The sequence below is a fragment of the Pan paniscus genome, chromosome 8 (assembly GCF_029289425.2).
Source record: "Pan paniscus chromosome 8, NHGRI_mPanPan1-v2.0_pri, whole genome shotgun sequence".
Taxonomy (NCBI): domain Eukaryota; kingdom Metazoa; phylum Chordata; class Mammalia; order Primates; family Hominidae; genus Pan; species Pan paniscus.
Window position 1 is genome coordinate 105,093,539 of NC_073257.2, and position 20,618 is coordinate 105,114,156.

The 20,618-nt window shown below is 54.0% G+C and overlaps 3 protein-coding genes across 17 annotated transcripts in view; all 3 read left to right on the plus strand.

Annotated features, from left to right (window-relative positions):
* The window catches only part of EXOC6 (exocyst complex component 6), a 257,578-nt gene extending 255,675 nt beyond the window's left edge, over nt 1-1,903 (plus strand). For all 15 annotated transcript variants that reach the window (XM_055093140.3, XM_055093143.3, XM_055093142.3 and 12 more), the window contains one exon: nt 636-1,903. In XM_055093140.3, the coding sequence (XP_054949115.1) occupies nt 636-768 (133 nt within the window). In that variant the 3' untranslated portion in view covers nt 769-1,903. The remainder of the gene's footprint in view (nt 1-635) is intronic.
* A 1,306-nt stretch (nt 1,904-3,209) lies between these two features.
* CYP26C1 (cytochrome P450 family 26 subfamily C member 1) lies at nt 3,210-11,100 on the plus strand. Its single transcript, NM_001428149.1, has 6 exons — nt 3,210-3,878; nt 4,421-4,645; nt 5,131-5,406; nt 6,792-6,947; nt 8,377-8,706; nt 10,716-11,100. The coding sequence occupies exons 1-6, from the start codon at nt 3,675-3,677 to the stop codon at nt 11,091-11,093; spliced, it is 1,569 nt and encodes a 522-aa protein (NP_001415078.1). The 5' UTR covers nt 3,210-3,674; the 3' UTR covers nt 11,094-11,100.
* Nucleotides 11,101-16,188: 5,088 nt separating this feature from the next.
* CYP26A1 (cytochrome P450 family 26 subfamily A member 1) lies at nt 16,189-20,277 on the plus strand. Its single transcript, NM_001428147.1, has 7 exons — nt 16,189-16,518; nt 16,704-16,928; nt 17,175-17,465; nt 17,545-17,703; nt 18,215-18,349; nt 18,934-19,086; nt 19,353-20,277. The coding sequence occupies exons 1-7, from the start codon at nt 16,330-16,332 to the stop codon at nt 19,692-19,694; spliced, it is 1,494 nt and encodes a 497-aa protein (NP_001415076.1). The 5' UTR covers nt 16,189-16,329; the 3' UTR covers nt 19,695-20,277.
* Nucleotides 20,278-20,618: the final 341 nt, after the last annotated feature.

The following is a 20,618-nucleotide window of genomic DNA, read 5'->3' on the forward strand; positions in this document are numbered from 1 at the left end:
ACTCAATCATATTTCATTTAAAATGTCACTATTGGGAGACTCTCTGAATCTGCTGTGATTCTGGGGGCTGCTGGATAAGAAAAATAAAAAAGTATCACTATTAAAATTTTCAATTTTTAAATTAAAATTGTTATTATTTTCCTATATTTCAAAATATTTGTGGTGTATTTGATTTGAAAGGACAAGAGGAAGTGTTTAAAATAAATGTAAATTTATTTTACAATGCCATGAAATGCAACTGAGGCAAAAACATCGCTATTTTACATTTTCTAATGTTATTTTCCTTTCACCTTATCTTGCTATGAATATGATTAGCAGAGTCTATACAGGGTATGTATTTTAGCATACTTTGTGGAATAATATTAGAAAATAGTATGATAGTAGTAAACCTAGCATATTTTAGATGTACATACTAATGCAAAAATACCACTTAACATAGAATGTAAAATAAAGCTTCTAATTTTTTGCATGGTTACTATATCTGTATGTTTATTTAGTATCTACTTTCTTTGAACTATATTTTTCAAGCATAGGATTAGTGTGGGATAATTCAGAGCATGCCAAGATATTTTACTTGTGACAGCTTAGCTTTTAATTTTCTTTTACCAAGCTTCTTCATTCACATATGTTTCTAGGATGAAGGATACTAGCAAAAAGAACAATATATTTGCTCAGTTCAGGAAGAATGATCGAGACAAACAGAAGTTGATAGAGACAGTCGTGAAACAGCTGAGAAGTTTGGTGAATGGTATGTCCCAGCACATGTAGACCTCACATGGCTTGCACTCAGTGACACCAAATCCATGATTCAACGTTGATCTTGAGCAAGTATTGGTCATGATACAGTAATTTGTTTACAGAATCCAAAAATACAATAGAGAAGATACATGAGGGCTTAAACAAGAAATAGTAATAAATATCATTTGTATGGATTTTTAAATAATCGAATACTATTTTATATATGGAAAAAAATGACCATTTTTTCACTTTTAGGGGAAAATGCAAAAGTGTAATACATAAATTGTCACAAATTATACATGAAATTGATTACAAATACATTTGAAAAACATATGCCTCTACTCATAAGTATTTTTTTCTATTTAGACTTGAATGATAATCTGTTTTTTGATCAGTATATGGCTTTGGAATTCAATCATGTCTGATATGGTAGTATTTCGCTACCATTTTCTGACTTTTAGCTTTTATTTTCACCTCAATGTGATTTAAGCAGACCAAAATTTCTAATTCTGCTAATTCTGAAGGGGAAATAGATAAATCTTTAAAGCTGCCTGAAATCAAACTTGATTTAACTCAGTAAGAATGTGAATTATTTGTTCTACTTGGGTGGTTTAATTTAATCGTTCTGAATATGAACAAAAGGTTTTGGATTTTCTAAAGATGCAGTGTTGTTTCTGTTCATCAGGGTTAATATTTCTAACTATATTGCTTGTAGGTGACCCCATTCTGGATTTGTTTGGTTTGGTTTGGTTCCAGTTAAAAGAGAGGACAGGAACTAAATGGGGCTAACCACTTCAGGTGCAGCTTGTGCGAGGGTAGATGGTTCCTGCACACAGAAGTTACCACAGGGGTCAGGTTACTTTCTTCAAATAGCAGATTTCAGTACTTTATCCTCATTGTGGAAACAAGCCAAACCAAATGAACTCTGGAAAACCTAAAACAAATGTACATTTTCCTTTGTGTATGTTTCCGTGGTCCAAATGGCAATATAAATCCAGTCTTTATTCTCCCTTTGTTGTATTTATGCTGAATCTTCCCTTTGCCTTTTCAGGATTTAGGCCTGTAAGAAACTATGCCTGACTCTGTAAAATAAGTGTAAAGAATTATATGTACATCTCTGGATTTTGTGATGAAATATTAAAAATATTGAGCAAGTTGTTGAAAATGCATTTTACTATTTTGTCTATTCAGAGCTTACTGATTTAAAACAAGTGCTTCCGGGAGAAAAGGCATATTATTTCCTACTGGAATGGGAGTGGCACCAAAACAGTATATATACATACACACACACACACACATATATATATATACATATGCGCACTTGTTCTCTCGATCTTCTCTTAATCCAAAGTATTTAATGTTTTTAAAAATATTACATGAAAAGCATGGTAGTTCTTCAGGCACGGTGAAATCTGGAGGAGAGGAGCGGTGAACAGCTAGCTCTCTTTGAAGACTGGAATGGGGCTGCCCTTCGCGCCTTACCCAGCCCTCCAGCGTACTTGAGGTGTCTTCCCTGCTTTGGCTGAGACGTCCCGGGATTCAGAGAGATACTGCCTTTGCACTGCCTGGAGGAGACCACTGTCGGACCTCTTTACTCTTACCAATAATATAAACACCCTGCACCCCTCCACACACACCCCAGGTTGCGCTGTAGGGACAAGAACGAGTGAGTCCTGAGGCATTTGGAACCCTTGAATGGGACGCACAAAGCCCAAAACGCAACAATGTAGATTGACAAGAGTCGTCGGGCAAACTCGGGGGAGGGAGGGAAGGATGTGCAGGGAAGGATGAATTCGGTCCTTGAGACCGGAAAGGTGCTCGTGGGTATCCGCTTCTGGAGGCTTAGGACGTCTTTATGAAGCCTAGGGCAGTAGTGGAACTGCCATCTTTGGAAGGACACCTGACGTGGTAGATCAGAGAGCCGGGAGAGGTGGGGAGCTGTCGGAGAATCTCGGCTGCGCTATCCCTCCTGGGCTTTTGCGTTGCCAACGCAGGCGTCGACGACTGCAGTTTCCCTGAAATAGTCGGAGCAAAGGAGAGAAAAGCCCAGTTCTTTCACCTTGGAGTGGCGAGAGAAGGGCACCTAGAAGCTCGAGGGCGGGGACCGCAGAGGGAGCCAGCGGCCGGGGGTGGGCCAGGAGCGCTGCGGGGCGCAAGCCCGGGTCAGTTCTGCGCGTTGGGTTCGCCCACTTTCTGAGCGCCTGCGAAGAGCGGGGAAGCTCTGGCGCGAACCCGCAGGCCCCGCCCGAGGACGCTCGCGGGGCGAGCCCCCACCCCAGCTCGAGCCGCCCCGGCGCCTGCCACTCCCTACTCAGAGCCCCTCCGTGAGCGCGCCGCTGCCCACCGCCTCCAATCACCACTCTGCGTGGAGCGCTTTAAATATGCAAAGACACGTCACGTTGTGTGAACCGGGATCGGTCCGTAGGAGGGGAGCCAATATCTATATAAACGTGTCCAGCGTGGGCCAAGAAGGGTTAAACGACTGGAGGAGGGACAGGTGGGGCGGGGGTCTGCAGACCAGGTTGGCAACACTGGTGAGTTGCTCTTCTTTCGCCCTCCTTCCCTTCTTCTATCCAAAGGGTGCTGAGCCCGGGAGGAGGTGGGAGGTGCCCCGCGGAGCCGGGAGTGAGCGTTCCCGAGGCAGCAGGCACCTTCGAGAGGGACTGGCATTTGGGCCCAGGAGCCAGGAAAAAGTCCTGAGCGTGCCGACCTCGAGGAAGGCACGTTCCCTAAGGGCGCACGGTCACTGCAGTCTTTCACCGTCCGTCTGTTTTTAGAACAGAGTTCTGGCCTGAGCTTATAAATCTCGGGCTTTGCCCCCAAACCCCAGGCCTTTTGCGGACGGAACAGGTGAGCACTGCGCACTGCTCGCGCCCCGGTTCTTGCGTCCCCTGCTCTCCCTGCGCTCTGAGCGGCCTGGCCCCCGCGGGCTCATCATGTTCCCTTGGGGGCTGAGCTGCCTGTCAGTGCTGGGGGCGGCGGGCACTGCTCTCCTGTGCGCGGGCCTGCTGCTCAGCCTGGCCCAGCACCTCTGGACCCTCCGCTGGATGCTGAGCCGGGACCGGGCCTCCACCCTGCCTCTGCCCAAGGGCTCCATGGGCTGGCCCTTCTTCGGCGAAACGCTGCACTGGTTAGTTCAGGTGAGCAGTCCTTCGACCCCGAGCGCTAATACGGTCCCTTCTTCCCCCGGCTCCCACTGGACCCTCCTCAGTCTCAATGCCCATGGGATTTGTAGCCAGTCCCTGCCCATCGCCCACGACCCCAGGAAGCGCGCACAACTCTCGCCTTTGCCTAGCTACTCCGTTCCCTCGAAGGGACCTCAAGTCACTGGAATTCTCCCCAGAGCAACTCCCAGACACAACGCAGGGGGTAAACATAAGGGGTTTTAGGAAGGGGTCTGAGGAGCACGTCCTGCAAGGGTAGAAAAGGAGCCTGGAGCTTGGCCCAGCTGTGAGCCCTTGGGCGCTCACTTCTTCACTCTGAGTCTGTTTCCTCATCTCACCAATAGGAACAGGAGCATGTACATTCCCGTAGAGTAGATACCAGGCCCACTGGGGATCTTGTTTTGTAAACGCGCCAGCCAGGGACAGGAAGTTGTGATCAAAAGGCAGCTGGGAGGTCTGGGTCAGATCCCAGCCCAGGCCCAGAAGTTCCAGCTCTCCACCCTCCGCCTCGCCCGCAGGGCTCGCGCTTCCACAGTTCTCGCCGAGAGCGCTATGGGACAGTGTTCAAGACGCACCTGCTGGGCAGGCCAGTGATCCGCGTGAGCGGCGCGGAGAACGTGCGCACCATCCTGCTGGGCGAGCACCGCCTGGTGCGCAGCCAGTGGCCGCAGAGTGCGCACATCCTGCTGGGCTCGCACACACTGCTAGGTGCGGTCGGCGAGCCGCACCGGCGGCGGCGCAAGGTGAGTGGAAACGGGAATGGACTGTAGATACGTCGGATCCGCGGTCCCCGGCATCTGCCATGGGCCAGGCCGGGGCCCCCGTGTTGGATACACTGTGAACCCGACCAAGGTCCCTGGTAACTAGCGGGTGGCCTTGGGCGGGTCCGTTACCTTCAGCTTCGGTTTATAAAGTTAGGACTGCGCTAAAAGATTCTTTCATCTCCCATCTTCCGTGGCTGTGATAGCAGAAGCGCTGGAGACTCAGACCTAGAAAGGGGCCAGGGAAGACTTCTTAGAGGAGATGGCAGCTGGAGCCTGGATGGTTGGGAGGGACTGTGTGCATCAGAGCAGAACTGGGGGAAATGGCGAAAGCAAAAGCCAGGAAGTTTAGGTCTGGGCCGCTTGGAAGAGGGAGAAAGGACCGGAACTGGCCTTCTGGCTACTCCGGAATCGCCAAGCAGATGAGGCCCGACCGCCGCCAGCGCTGATCACGCGCGCTCCCACAGGTCCTGGCGCGCGTGTTCAGCCGCGCCGCGCTGGAGCGCTACGTGCCGCGCCTGCAGGGGGCGCTGCGGCATGAGGTGCGCTCCTGGTGCGCGGCGGGCGGGCCGGTCTCAGTCTACGACGCCTCCAAAGCGCTCACCTTCCGCATGGCCGCGCGCATCCTGCTGGGGTTGCGGCTGGATGAGGCGCAGTGCGCCACGCTGGCCCGGACCTTCGAGCAGCTCGTGGAGAACCTCTTCTCACTGCCTCTGGACGTTCCCTTCAGTGGCCTGCGCAAGGTACGGCCGCCCCGGCTCCAGACCTTCCTCCGAGGCTCCGCGGCGCGGGCGGGCCTCCCAGACCCAGACGGGACGCCCTCGGCGCACCCCGCGCGTCCGTCACCTCTGCTGGGAACGGCGGCACGGCCCGGGGGTGGGAGGCGTTGTGGCGGTGGCGTGGCGGTGGGCTCTGGGCCTGGCCTCTGTGCTGGTTCGCTGGTGTGACCTGGGGCTGGCCACACGACCTCCGTGGGACGCGCCTGCCGCGACGCGCTCCAGCCTGAGCAAGCGCGGGCCGCCAGAGTTTGGGGTCTCGGTGGCAGGCGTCCTGTCAGTCGGTCCGACTCCTTCCCACAGCGGCGCCCCTGGGGCCGGCCTCCATCACCTCTTCGGAAGCCCAGATGGCTGCGGAACCGAGGAGAGCGTGAGGGCTGCAGATGAGCCCCGGTCCAGCCCAGCGCCAGCCCCGGACCCAGGGGTGTGGGCGTCAGCTCCACCAGCCCTGGACCCGCTAGGTTTCGGGATCAGAGAACTGCTGCTTCTCCAGACTTCAGAACAATGGGCAGGACCCGGAGAGCAGCTAGGATGCCCCATCCCGCCTTTTGGTCCCCCTATTCTGGGACTTCCCACTGTTTGATTCCCTGGTTTTCAGTCACCTGCATAAAAATAATATGTGTAAAGGATCATGCTATAGGCTGATCACCGTGGATACGTTTTCTGATCTAATCCTCGCAGCCTGCAAAGTGTTATGATTCTCATTTTATTGGCCAAACTTATTTTATTGACTTACCCAAGATCACACCGTTAGTAGGGGCACGAACAGGACTTTAACCTCATCTCCTCCGACTATGGAACTCAAGTGCTGAATTACAGTGCTTTCCCCGGGGGAATGCTTTTGCTGCGGCTATTCCCTGAACTCTGGAGAGGCATCCCCTATTGCCCACGCTCTTACAGAGGCTAATGCTTACAAATCCAATAGTGTCCTCTAAGTCAGAGCTTTGCTGGGTGCATCAAGGTACCCCAGCCTGAGCCTAGTACAGGGAAAGGGCAATGGGCTGACCCTAGCCGCACTGGGCTCTGTGCCAGGCATGGACACGGACAGCTGTGTGACTCTGGGCAATTGCTTGACCTCTCTGAACTTCAGCATCCTCTCCTCAGGATGACAGTAACTCTGCTGTGGCTCAGAGGGGGATTGTGATAATCAAGACAGAATGATGTTTGTGGACAGTGGACATATCCCCGACCATTTACTGAGCCCAGCCATATGCCAGGCCAGGAGCTAAGCTGGGAAGCTGTTAACACAAGGATGTTGGCAGAGCCAGTGCTGAGAAGGTTTTCTGGGTAAGTGGCCGGGCTTGGCCCCCTTAGCCTTCCTGCCCCATCTTTCTTCTCTCCCTGAACATCAGGGCATCCGGGCAAGGGACCAGCTGCATCAGCACCTGGAGGGGGCCATTTCTGAGAAGCTTCACGAGGACAAGGCTGCAGAGCCGGGTGATGCCCTCGACCTAATCATTCATAGTGCAAGGGAGCTGGGCCATGAGCCCTCCATGCAGGAGCTGAAGGTAGGTGCTGACAGGCCGCTCCTTCTCCCCTCTTTTGCATTCCCAGCAGGTCCCTACACCAATGCTGCATCCCCAGAGCCACATCTTGTGTGGCCCCACTTTGAGGCACAGGCAGTCCTCAAGATGAGGGGCAAGAGGAGACCTGGGTTCCAGTAATGACTCAGCCACACTCACTAGCTCTGCAGCCTTCAGCCACCAGCCAGCCTTGTCAGTAGGAGAACTGAAGGCAAGAATCCTAGGCCCATCTTTGCAGGTTTCTGGCCACAAACGGTTCTCTCTCCTTTCCTTCCCCCACTGCCCTTCTCTGCCACTCCATGCCTTTGCCTCTGCTGTCCCCCTGCCTACAAAGCCCTTATTATTCATTTTTTCTAGAAACTCTAAGGGGCTCAGGATCAAACTCCACATCCTCAAAGCTCCCTTCTTCCTTCCAAAATCACCTCTCTCCTTCTATGAGCTACCTTGGCACCTGGTACCTCTATCCGTCTGTCTTGCTGCTGTGGATCTCCTGGAGAATTAGGACCCCTCCCCTTGTACACACATCGCACATACAGTGGAGGGGAGGTGGTAAGCTTTGGAATGGCCCCAGGACTTGCTTGAGCACCCAAAAAGGAGTGGAGAAGTTAGGGGGAGTGGAAGTTAGAAATAGGGAGACCTCAATCTTCCATAAGCAACTCCCACGCATCCTTTCTCTGGGCCTCAGTTTCCCACTTTCTACCGGAGACATCCCTGAAGGGTAGGCCTCAGCTTTAGCTTCTTTTCTGAGATTGGAACTAATAAGAGCATGAGCAATGGGCTCTTCTTGCGCAGAGCAGACCAGGAAGACATTTAGTGACTCCCTGGGACCATTCCGGTAGGGAGAGGATGAAGCCATGATGCCGGCATTGGTACGAGGCTGGCACTGCTGCTGCAGGTGCCTTTGTTGCACTGCAGCCATTGTTAGGCTGTTCCACTGGGGTTGGCGGCCGCACCACCAGGTGGTGAAGAGCACTGGACTCCTGAGCCCGCCTGCCGGGAGTGCTAGCTGTAGGGACCTTGAGCACTACTCTGGAGTCTCCGTTTTCAACTCCATAAAACAAGAGCAGCAATTGTGCCTCACAGAGGGGAGGTGAGAACCGAATGAGTGAATATGCTTCAAGCACCAAGAAGAGTGCTTAGAGTAAGTTCCCGCATTCTCTCTGGGAACCATCGCAAGGCGGGTGGATAGATCCTAATGTTGCCTGTTGCTATAGCTGACTTTCCCAAATGGTGGACTTGAGATTTAATCGACTTCAAAACCGTACACACAGTCGCGGCGGTAATAGCACTTCCCTGCCCCCTGGCTTTTCGCAATAGTAAATTTGGGTGCTTTTCATCTCCACGGGGCCGTCGGGTCAGCGCCCCGGACGACTCCACCGCCCGAGACTCAGTGCAGCCCGGGGCTGTCTTGCAGGAGTCGGCTGTGGAGCTCCTCTTCGCCGCCTTCTTCACCACGGCCAGTGCCAGCACCTCGCTCGTCCTGCTGCTACTGCAGCATCCGGCGGCCATCGCCAAGATTCGGGAGGAGCTGGTGGCGCAGGGGCTGGGGCGCGCGTGCGGCTGCGCGCCCGGGGCCGCTGGGGGCAGCGAGGGGCCCCCGCCCGACTGCGGCTGCGAGCCCGACCTCAGCCTCGCGGCGCTGGGCCGTCTGCGCTACGTCGACTGCGTGGTCAAGGAGGTGCTGCGCCTCCTGCCGCCAGTGTCCGGGGGCTACCGCACCGCCCTGCGCACCTTCGAGCTCGACGTAAGTGCGCCGTGCCAGCCCATGGCCAGCCTCCTGCCTCCTGCCTCCTGCCGCCTGCCGCCTGCCGCCTGCCGCGGCGGCGCCCAGGTGGGAGGAGGGCGGAGGGATTCGGACGGCGCGGTCACCTCTTTTGCCCTCAGAGCCTCAGCCTTCCGTCCTATAAAATGGGCTGAGCCTTGTTCCACCTCCCCGGATCCCCGGCTGAGGGACGCAAAGCCTGGCGAGACTGCAAGGTTAGGGATCTCGTACCCTTCAGCTTTTGGCAGCGGTTCGGAACGGTCAATTCAATGAGAGCGGAGTTTTAGAATAAAAATACTCTTCTATCCGTGCAGCACCCCCTCCCAGCCAGTGAGTGTGGATGGAGAACAAAGAGAACCCCTCAGTACGTCCTGTGCTCCACCCCTCTGGCTCCCTCACAAGATCAAGGAACCCCTCATTGCGACCGGTCCAGGGTTCTGGCTGGGGCCAGATTCCAGGGGAGGGGGGGATTAAAATACCGGGTAGACGCTTCATCTCTGATCAGGCCGGTTTGGGCTGAGCAAGGTTGAGGTCTAGAACTGACTCCATCTCCGTATGACCTTGGGCAGTTCCCTCTTCACTGTGGGCCTCAGTTTACTCTCTGCAAGGAAGCTGTCTTGGTCCTTTCCAGCTCTGACACTACATCCAGGTGGGGCCGGGCTGTGGGGGTACAGTGGTGGCCTCAGGCAGTGGTGCTCTGGCTGTGCCAAACTGTGGGTGTTTGCCTGAAAGGCTGTCGTTGCAGTCCCCTGAGCACCATGCTTGGTGGCTGGGTGGCTCCAGGCAAAGATGGGCATTCCACAGTGAACATTTGTGGCACATTGCGTGCCAGGGTTCAGGAGGCATCAAAGGGACTGGGATTCTACCCTGGAGGGACTCCACTTGGAAAGGAAGGGGGCCGGGACTGACAGCCTCATCCCACTTGTAGTGTGAAGAGAGTGATCTCTAGTGCTGGATGACACCAACACATTCTGAGAGCTGGAGTTTGAACTGGAGCAGTGAAAGGTTTGGACGGGAGAGCCTATTACAGAGAGAGCAGACTCAGACAAAGGTGGATGTTGAGAAGTGTCTTGAATGCGGAATCAGTCTTGGAATGCAAGCTTCATTCTGCAGGCGCTGGAGTGCCCTACAAGACCTTAGGGAAGCACAGAACCAGGGTGGTGAGCAGAGGACAGGAAAGGGTCTTAGCCACCTTCAGTTCACAGATGAGAACACTGATGTCTAGAGAGGAGAGAGAGCTCCTGGGATGATTCCAAGATGTTCTGTTCCCCAGTTAGAAACTTTGAGTATTCACCCTGGAACTTGATATGAGGGTAGCAGTGTAGTCAGGGGGTTGGAAGACGTATCAAAAAGCCAAATGGTTGAAAAAGCTAGGGGTGGGCAGAGGGAACATGAAAACTGCCTTTCAGCATTTTAAGGATGGCCAGTTTGATTCTCATGTGCGCCTTCTTAAAGTGTGGTACCAAATCTGAACATTATCGTCCAGCTGATGGATGGGAAGGATGGCAAGTTTTCAGTTCAATGCAAGGAAGAGCTCTACCATGGAACTGACCTCGTGGAATTGTCATGTGCATTTTTCCCACTCTAGCAGCTGGGAGGTGTAGCACTAGAATTTAGGTCTCCTCATCTAAGGTCAGAAGAAAAAAAAGACAAAACCAAACGGGAACATAACTAATAGTTACCGTTTACTGAACACTCATATGTGCCAAGTCCTTAATTTGAATCCTCACCAACAAAGGGGCCATTTTCCCCCTCATTTTTTCAAAGAGGAAACTGAAGCTCAGAGAGGCTGCGCATCTAGCCCAAGGTCATACATTTCACCAGTGAAGGAGTTGAGATTGGAACACAGAGCTTTCTCCTGGTTTCCGGGTTAATCGCGGATTCCTCCTGGTTTTCGGAAGCCTGATGGAAGCACCAGGGTGGAGGGTCAGTTCAGGGCCCCCCGTTTCCAGGTGCCTCGTGGTCAGGCTGATCTCCTCGCCTCTCTGCAGGGCTACCAGATCCCCAAGGGCTGGAGCGTGATGTATAGCATCCGGGACACGCACGAGACGGCTGCGGTGTACCGCAGCCCTCCCGAAGGCTTCGATCCAGAGCGCTTCGGCGCAGCGCGCGAAGATTCCCGGGGCGCCTCCAGCCGCTTCCATTACATCCCGTTCGGCGGCGGGGCGCGCAGCTGCCTCGGCCAGGAGTTGGCGCAAGCCGTGCTCCAGCTGCTAGCTGTGGAGCTAGTGCGCACCGCGCGCTGGGAACTGGCCACACCCGCCTTCCCCGCCATGCAGACGGTGCCCATCGTGCACCCAGTGGACGGGCTGCGGCTCTTTTTCCACCCCCTCACGCCTTCGGTTGCGGGGAATGGGCTATGCCTCTGACATGCTTGCGCTCTAGGACACGGCTTGGCCGGTGGCTATGGCGCGCACGCAGCGCCACCCATCTGCGGCTCCCCATTGTAGCGTCGCGCGCCCACTCTTTCACTCGTTCAACAATCTTTCAACAAATGTTCGCCAAACGCGGATGTGTGCCGGACTCGAGGAAGGAGGAGGGCGAGCCACCGCTGCCGCGCCAGAGAAGCATCTAAGCCCATGGGAAGATGCCGTCTGCGCTCCGCGCCCAGAGGAAGGAAAATGTCGTGGGCCAAGCAGGAATGGAGGGAATAGATAGATCCCCACGAGGTGCTGCTTGGCTTCCCCTTTCCGAGCCAATCCAGGGAGGGTGCATGGATGGGGGAAGGCGAGATAGGGGTGGCAGGGGAGTGGGAATATTGCAACTCGGGGACATTGCAGAGACCCGACGCACGCGGTGGGACCTGCAACCCTTGTAAGGAAGCGGGCACGCCGTGGGCGCAACCCTGGCCTGGCTTTGGGCCATAGAAAAAACACGCAGAGGATGCCTGACGGAAGGCCCTCTGGCAGCTGGCGTCTGGCTTCGTGCGCCTTGGCCACTCTGCCGGTCTCGGCGGAAACTAGCAACTGTGGGCACTTCCAGGCTCGAAAGGGCTCAAGGTCACCGGATTCTGCTGGCCACTTCTTAAAAGGAAAAATTCCTACCTTAAGAAGGCATTTACTCTTGTCATGTATACAGAGGAGAATAGGCACACCAACACGTCTCCAACGCTGGATTATTTTCATGGGAGGTTGAGACATAATTAGAGAGGTTTGAGATATTTGTACCAAAAATAGGAAGGCCAAGAAATAAAGTGTCTTGGGAGCGGTTGAGTGAGGAGGCTAGGGTTTAGCTGGGCATCTGCTCCCTGGGGGGAAGGCACTGGGGTGCAGGGCTGGGGAGGCCAGGGAAGGACCCACCCCACAGTATACCCAGAGAGGAGCTGGGAGCTGAGCAGCCTAGGGCCTGGGCTGCCCTGACTTCTCTCTGAGTATAACCCCAGAAGCTGGGCTGTGAATTGTCTCCAGGTTTCAGGGACCTTATTTTTATTTTTATTTTTTTGAGACAGGGTCTTCCTCTGTGGCCCAGGCTGGAGTGTAGTGGCACAACCAGCTCACTGCCACCTCTGCCTCTCGTGCTCAAGCCATCCTCCCATCTCAGCCTCCCAAGTAGCTGGGACTACAGGCACGTGCCACAACGCCTAGCTATTTTTTTTTCTATTTTTAGTAGAGACGGGGGGGGGGTTTCACCATGTCACCCAGGCTGGTCTCAAACTCTTGGGCTTAAGCGAACCATCTGCCTTGGCTTCCCAAAGTGCTGGGGTTAGAGGTGTGACCTACCACACCCTGGAGTCACTCCTTTCCAGTGACTCCAGTCTAGTCCCTGCGCCCTCACCCCTCCCTGCCATTTCAGGGCCTTCTGGTTTTACAGCTTCACCATCCTCTCTATCACAGAGAAGAAATTGAGGAGCAATCTAGGTGAATGACTCACCTGAGAAGCCCAGCAATAGGCTCCTGGACTCCCCAGCCAGTGCTCTCCTCCACCCCCATCCCTTCACTCTTCTGCCCCAACCTCTGTTCCTGTGGCCATCAGGTAGGGCTGAACACTTTGGCCTCCTTTTCATGATAAGCCCTAGCTAGACTTGAGGACTCTCTCAACCATTCCAGTACAGAGGTTCCAACCAGTGTTTAAATCAAAGCCAAAAGCCTCCATGTCATCATTCCCAACAGCCCACTTCAATCTGCCACCCAGCTTCCAACAGGCCGGGGCAGCTGGACATAAGGGGTGAGCCAGGGAAGTAGCTGCCTAGGCCTGAGCTGACCCCTTAGTGAACCAGAAGAAAGCCAGTGCCCTCCTGACCTCATGCTTAAGGTGGATCCCAGGGCCAGAAGGAAGGGGGACACAGCAGGCACTTACAGGGTTGGTAGCTCCACAGTACAGCAAGCCCTTCCAACCTGGGCTGACACTGCCATAACCCCCACACAGGGGAATTCATCACCCATTGTCAGTCAAGGGCCTGGTGCCAGGCCCTGAGCTTGGGAGACACCAGGGGCAGCAAAGGTGGCAGGACGTGGGCCTGCCCTAAGAGTGCTCTTGCAAATGCAGAGGACAGCCTGGCCTGAGAAGCGTGGGTTTGGGCGAGGAGAAGGATGCAGGCTTCAGGGTTGATTGTGATTTAGAGAGAGGAGAGAAGAATGGGGTGGGGACCCTCAGAAGCAAGGCTAGTTGAGCTGGTTCCAAGAAGACCTGGTTGACCTGCATTGGGGTCTGGACTAACTATAAGCCTCTGTAGGGATGGCTCCAGTTTTAATTTTCCATGGGTACATCATGCTCAGTAATTTTGAGGGATATCTTAGCTCCTGTTTTAGTAGCTGCAGATTCTCTGGGGAAGGAGCAGAGGAGGTTCCTTCCCTCCTGCACTTGATATGCTCTGGAGGGAGGCAGACAAGAAATAAACTAGCAAACAAAAGGGTAAGAATATGTCCAGTGGTGATAATCGCCGTCATGGAAATAAAACAGGCCTGTGATAGTGTCTGGGGCTAAATTAGGCTGGATGGGTGGGGGGAACCTTGGAGGAGGTGACATTTGACTTTGGAAGGAACCAGCCAGCGGTGGCCTGGGGGAGGGGTGCCACATGCAGAGGGAACAGCAGGTATAGAACTCTGAGACAGGAACGCACGTTCAGAAATGAGACCGGGGGCTGAAAGGAGAAAAGCGGAGGTGGACTCCTTTGCTGTGACTCCAGTCTAGTCCCTGTACCCTCACCCCACCCCACCAGCAAAAAAAAACAACAACAACAAAAAACAAAAAACCCGACTCCCCATCCCCGCCTCTTAGCAATAGGGAGGCTGTTTTGTAAACATCTTGGAAACAAGTTGTTTTTCAGTGAACCCACCCCCCTCCCCGCCCACCACCACCCACGAAAGCTTGGCGAGATTCCTAGATCAAAGTTCCTATTGGCCTGGTAATTTATTGACCCCCCCCCGCCCTGCCCCCCTTCAAGATGTTCTTTAATGATCGTTCACTCTCACATTTAATCCTTTCCTGCCGGACGCCCCCGCCGGCCTCGATGTACAGATAGATTAAAACGTATTTTTCCCTGCGGCAATTTCCAGCGTGCAGGCCCCGCTCATCTTGTGACCCGGCGTGAGCTGAACTTGGCGAGGTGGCCCCGCAGAGTTCACTCGGATGTCACGGTCCGGCCTGCAGGGGTCACAGGCGGGTCAGGCCCGAGGATTGGGAATGGGCCCCAGGTCACGTCCCCATTCGTCGGCTTTGCACACCGGCCGGAGGCGCTGTCCAGAAAGGGGCGGACCCGGGATTTCTGAGAATTACCTCCAGCGCGATTGGCCTGGCTTCCTGCAGTGGCCAGAGGTTGGTTCGCCGTGTTTACAGCCACCAAATCGTTTGCCGGAGACTGAAACCCTGCCCAGAGCCTCTGAAACACTGGGCAGGTTATGGGGAAACGCTGACCCCCCGAAACACTCCCTGTGGCGGCGACTCTGGCTTGGAGCGTCGCTAGGATTGTGCGGGTCCCTCCGACCTCTGCAGATATTTCCTGATACCTCCGGGTTTGGGGACTACCGCGAGAAGGGCAACGCATTTAAGCTCTCAGGAGCAGTTTTCCACCTCCAAGGGACGCTTTCCAAGGCGTGGGGCGTGCTTCTGCCAGAGACAGTGTTCAGTTTTAAACAAATGCAGGTCATTCTGTTTCATTTTCGGCGCCGCAGGTGCGTTCAGCGCCCAAACCCAGGTAGCGTGTGACCCTGACTGGTCCCGAGCCGGGAAGCTCCGGCAGGTGGAGAGCAGAGAGCGCAGGTGCGCGTCCCGCAGCGTCTGAGCTCCGGGCATTGGCAGCTCAGTAGCAGCTGATTGTAGATGGGCAAAGTACAGAAGACTTCCCAGTACGGATCCCTTCACCCCTCCCATTAGGGGTCGGTAGAGCCCTGAGTTTAGGGCCGAGCACCCCCTCACCTGGATGAGGACAGTGGCTTTACTCTGGGTGGGACTTAGGAGAGAGGAGGAGGACTCCAGTGCCCGGTGTACCGGACACCCGGGTAACGCAGTCTACCGTGCCTGGAGCTGGGAAGAGTAGTTGCAACCGGAGCCCCCTTTTGGGAACTCACTACCCTGAGGCTTAGACAGGTCGGGAATGATCGCCTCCCGGTTAAGGAGGAGGAAACAGGCACAGTGATGTGTGGTGACTTGCCCAAGGTCACACGCAGTACAGATGGAGCCGGGCCTCGGAGCCAGGACTCCTGGGCTCCCCTTTCTCTTATACCGTCTCTTTATCCTGCCAGGGCTAAGGACCCCCTTCCCTGCTGTCCAGCTGGGGCGCCAAGCAGCAGGGCCCTCAGAATAGGCGAGCTGTGCTTGGATCTCAGAGACGGGCACCGACTGCCGAGCCCCAGACGAAGTGCCCCAGGGTCGGGGATCAGGCTTGTGCAGGGTAGCACCTGGGGACCTGAGGGACCTGGAGGCCTTCTTGTATCCTGAAGTAGGACCTTCTAAGACTTCATGAGTCCTGGCCCCCTTGCAGGGGTTGGGGAGCTGGGGATCCCAGATCTGCCTATTGCGCCCGATGCCCCGAGGCTCTCTCTTGGACTCTGGCCCTGAGTTCTTCTGCGCGATCCTTCGGAGACGCCTGGAGGCCTGCTTTATGCATCTCTCTTGGACCTCAGTTTCCCCACACGTGGGAGGAGGCAGCTGGACGATTCCTGAACGGACTTTCCCTTGCTTCCTCATCACGTGGAAGAGAGCCCACCCGGCGCCTGGAAATGGAAAGCCAGTGAAGGCTGCTTTGGGCCGGGGCAGCGGGTGGGACCGGGCGGGAGGGATTCCAAAGAGACCGCCGGGAAGGCTAGAGCTTGGAATTCCGGCTCCTCGGAGTCCTGGCCCTCCCCCACCGCCGCCTCGGAGCTCAGCACACCTTGGATGGGGGAGGCGGGCAGCTCCTAGCCCCGCACCCCAGGAGGCGCGCTCGGAGGGAAGCCGCCACCGCGCCGCCTCTGCCTCGGCGCGGAACAAACGGTTAAAGATTTTGGGCAGCGCCTCGCGGGGGGAGGAGCCAGGGGCCCAATCCGCAATTAAAGATGAACTTTGGGTGAACTAATTGTCTGACCAAGGTAACGTGGGCAGCAACCTGGGCCGCCTATAAAGCGGCAGCGCCGTGGGGTTTGAAGCGCTGGCGGCGGCGGCAGGTGGCGCGGGAGGTCGCGGCGCGCCATGGGGCTCCCGGCGCTGCTGGCCAGTGCGCTCTGCACCTTCGTGCTGCCGCTGCTGCTCTTCCTGGCTGCGATCAAGCTCTGGGACCTGTACTGCGTGAGCGGCCGCGACCGCAGTTGTGCCCTCCCATTGCCCCCCGGGACTATGGGCTTCCCCTTCTTTGGGGAAACCTTGCAGATGGTACTGCAGGTAAGGGAGCGTGGGGCGGGACAGGCTGCTTCCCCGGAGCCCGGCGCGGCTCTGGGCTTCTGCTGAAGTCGGGGTAGGCGCCCCCGGGAGGCAGGCTATTGCGGCTAGGAGCAGGGCTGGCGGAAGGCGCGGCGCTCCCCGGCGCCCCCTCATGCCCACTTCTCTCCTCCGCCTTCCTCCCACAGCGGAGGAAGTTCCTGCAGATGAAGCGCAGGAAATACGGCTTCATCTACAAGACGCATCTGTTCGGGCGGCCCACCGTACGGGTGATGGGCGCGGACAATGTGCGGCGCATCTTGCTCGGAGAGCACCGGCTGGTGTCGGTCCACTGGCCAGCGTCGGTGCGCACCATTCTGGGATCTGGCTGCCTCTCTAACCTGCACGACTCCTCGCACAAGCAGCGCAAGAAGGTGGGGGCAGGAGGCGACGGCTGGACAGGGAGGGGGACCCCATTTATGAGCGGAATTCCGGCTGATGGATGCTAGGCGCGGGCTAGCAGCTTGAGGTGGGCTAGGACCCTCTGCCAGCTCCAGGTTAGCTTTCCCAGCTCGGAGAGTGCCATGTGTCTGGCAGGACTGGGGGTGTCTGGAAGGGGACGGCGGTAGACGAGAGGGGCGGATGGAGGCTTTTAACGCTGTCCCCTCCTCGGGACTCAGGTGATTATGCGGGCCTTTAGCCGCGAGGCACTCGAATGCTACGTGCCGGTGATCACCGAGGAAGTGGGCAGCAGCCTGGAGCAGTGGCTGAGCTGCGGCGAGCGCGGCCTCCTGGTCTACCCCGAGGTGAAGCGCCTCATGTTCCGAATCGCCATGCGCATCCTTCTGGGCTGCGAACCCCAACTGGCGGGCGACGGGGACTCCGAGCAGCAGCTTGTGGAGGCCTTCGAGGAAATGACCCGCAATCTCTTCTCGCTGCCCATCGACGTGCCCTTCAGCGGGCTGTACCGGGTAAGGGCGGCAAACGGGCTGCGGACTAGGGGCGCGGGACCTGGGCGTCTGCTCACCGCCGCGCGCTCTCTGCGCTCAGGGCATGAAGGCGCGGAACCTCATTCACGCGCGCATCGAGCAGAACATTCGCGCCAAGATCTGCGGGCTGCGGACATCCGAGGCGGGCCAGGGCTGCAAAGACGCGCTGCAGCTGTTGATCGAGCACTCGTGGGAGAGGGGAGAGCGGCTGGACATGCAGGTGAGTGACAGCCTCAGACCAGGCACTGCGGAGTTTGGTCCCCTGGCTTCCCAAGCGCTGTTCCTGGGGCCCCCAAAGCGCGCGCCTGGGGCCCAGCTTTCTGGAGTGGGCGGCCGGCTCAGACTACAGCTATGGAATCCCGAAGGAAGGCTGAGACACCCGGTCAGGAGAGCTGCGGAAGGGGCTGCGGCGGAACTGGGAGCATCCCCTAGCCTTTCCAGGTTTCAAAGGGAAAGTTGGAATTTGCAAAAATGTTAATAAAGAACCTTGCGATTTTAATAAAACTAAGACTTTAACTCAGGAGTTTCCGGTAGAGCGGGGTCGTACTCGCCTTACTGCTCCAGCTGAACTAAAGGGACGTTGCATTTTGTTTAAAGATATTGCTTTCCTTGACTTTCTGTCAGCAAAACATTTAGCCCTTCTAGTCTTCCCTCCAGAACTCTCAGTTCGATTCTGAGTCTGTCAAACCGCAGGCAGACTTGTGAGAATGTGGGTCTTACTCTATTCTTAGGCACTAAAGCAATCTTCAACCGAACTCCTCTTTGGAGGACACGAAACCACGGCCAGTGCAGCCACATCTCTGATCACTTACCTGGGGCTCTACCCACATGTTCTCCAGAAAGTGCGAGAAGAGCTGAAGAGTAAGGTAGGGAGACTGGGGCTGGGGGTGTCCTTATTAGCTTAGGAAATTCAGCTGCTCCCTAGCCAACTTCTGAATAAGTCAGTGTGCTGCCTTCATGGAGTATATTGAAAGTGCAGGGCCCAGGGCTGCGTGGGCCAGTGGGCAGAATTAGCTTTGTGAATAAACAGGATGGAGTCTTGAGCTGTGAGCCCACTTGGGCAGGGTTTGACCTTGTATTCCTACCCCCTCCTCCACCTTTTGCTGAACCGTGGAGATTCTCAGATAGGTTCCACTTTCTTGAATTGGTGTGTCCAAGGGCATACATAGTGTGAATAGCTGATTAGTGTGGGTGGTGGTGGTGAGTGTGGGGTGGGGGGGCGTGGGGAGAAACTTGGTCCTTCTAACTGGTGAGCAGCATTCTCCTGGGATTGTAAATAGATAGTGGATTTGGGCAGGCAAATGGCCATTAGCTGCTGTTTCCCCCTCCCAGTCTCTCCCATCATGGGGCCCTTTGGGTTTAGTCTCCACTTAAGCCCTGTTTACGTCTGCTGGGCTGATTTTATTGGAGCACAAAATAACTGTTCACCTCTGTATGACTGTTTTGATAGGGTTTACTTTGCAAGAGCAATCAAGACAACAAGTTGGACATGGAAATTTTGGAACAACTTAAATACATCGGGTGTGTTATTAAGGAGACCCTTCGACTGAATCCCCCAGTTCCAGGAGGGTTTCGGGTTGCTCTGAAGACTTTTGAATTAAATGTAAGTTAAAATTCTCTTCTTTCTCCCTTTTGTTGTGGTTTAAAAACTCCTCTTTCTTCCCTATGCTGTGGCTGCAATTCTTATGCTTTTGATAATTGTTCTGCCCTATATGGAGATATGTTTCAGCAACCTGGATCCACCTCTCTCTTTCTACCTCTCCCTTGCTTTTAGCTCATAATTTCCCCCAAAGATATCAGTGACTGCTTTTTGTTGTTGAAAGTTAAATTCCAGTTTGTCAGCCCTTGGGGTTTCATAATCTTTTGCAGGGATACCAGATTCCCAAGGGCTGGAATGTTATCTACAGTATCTGTGATACTCATGATGTGGCAGAGATCTTCACCAACAAGGAAGAATTTAATCCTGACCGATTCATGCTGCCTCACCCAGAGGATGCATCCAGGTTCAGCTTCATTCCATTTGGAGGAGGCCTTAGGAGCTGTGTAGGCAAAGAATTTGCAAAAATTCTTCTCAAAATATTTACAGTGGAGCTGGCCAGGCATTGTGACTGGCAGCTTCTAAATGGACCTCCTACAATGAAAACCAGTCCCACCGTGTATCCTGTGGACAATCTCCCTGCAAGATTCACCCATTTCCATGGGGAAATCTGATGAGCTTGAATGTTCAAACCTGAGACTTATTGGAAGTGTACATATGAGTTTTTAAGGAGTGTTGTGTTGACTTTATATTTAATTTCTAATTGTATATTATAATATTTATGTGTTTTGACTATACTACCACAATCTTTAAATATTAAAATAATGAATTTGTATCATTTCCAAATAAAGTAAAATTTGAAGGTACTTTTCTGGTATTTTAAGATTCCTGTTGGGTAAAACTCACCAGTTTAGTATTTTCTTAGTGTATTTAACCAGATTTTACAATGCCTACCTGGGCTTATTTGTCATCTTTGCATCTCTGTTTTCTGTGAGAAGAAATCTTAGCTGTTTTTTATGTTAACAGTTATTAGAAAATATATGTCTGTGTGTGTTATTCCAGACGTATCTCTGTAAATTCTTCTATAGTCATTTAGATTCCCTATTTGGAAAATTGATCCAAGTTAATTTAATTTTTTTTTGGTTTGCTGTACTTTAGGGAAAGATGAACCTGAAAAGGTAACACTGAGAACTGTCACTCTAACCTCTCCAGCTCATCTAACATGTCATAAACATAATAAATCTGTGTTGTCCAATAGTGCCAGAACTGTTCTCTGAAGTTACGGTTTTAGATAAGACAAAGCCAGTCACTCCAGTTATGGACAGCTCTTGACTAAAATGAGACCAGAAATCATTGGCGTGTCACCTTTACTTAGAAGTTGCATATGGAAACAGTATTAGGAAAGGCGCATCTCTGGTTAAGATAAGCTGAGCCCAGGTTTTCTTTATTCAAAATGAGGCAGGAGGAGCAGATTTAGCAGACTGACAGATAAAGTTTTTATCTATCCCAGGCAATAGGGTGTGAGCCTGACATGACTGATAAAATGGCCCAGTCATGACCCTGTGAACCTTGGCTAACCTCTGTGAAAGCACAGTTTT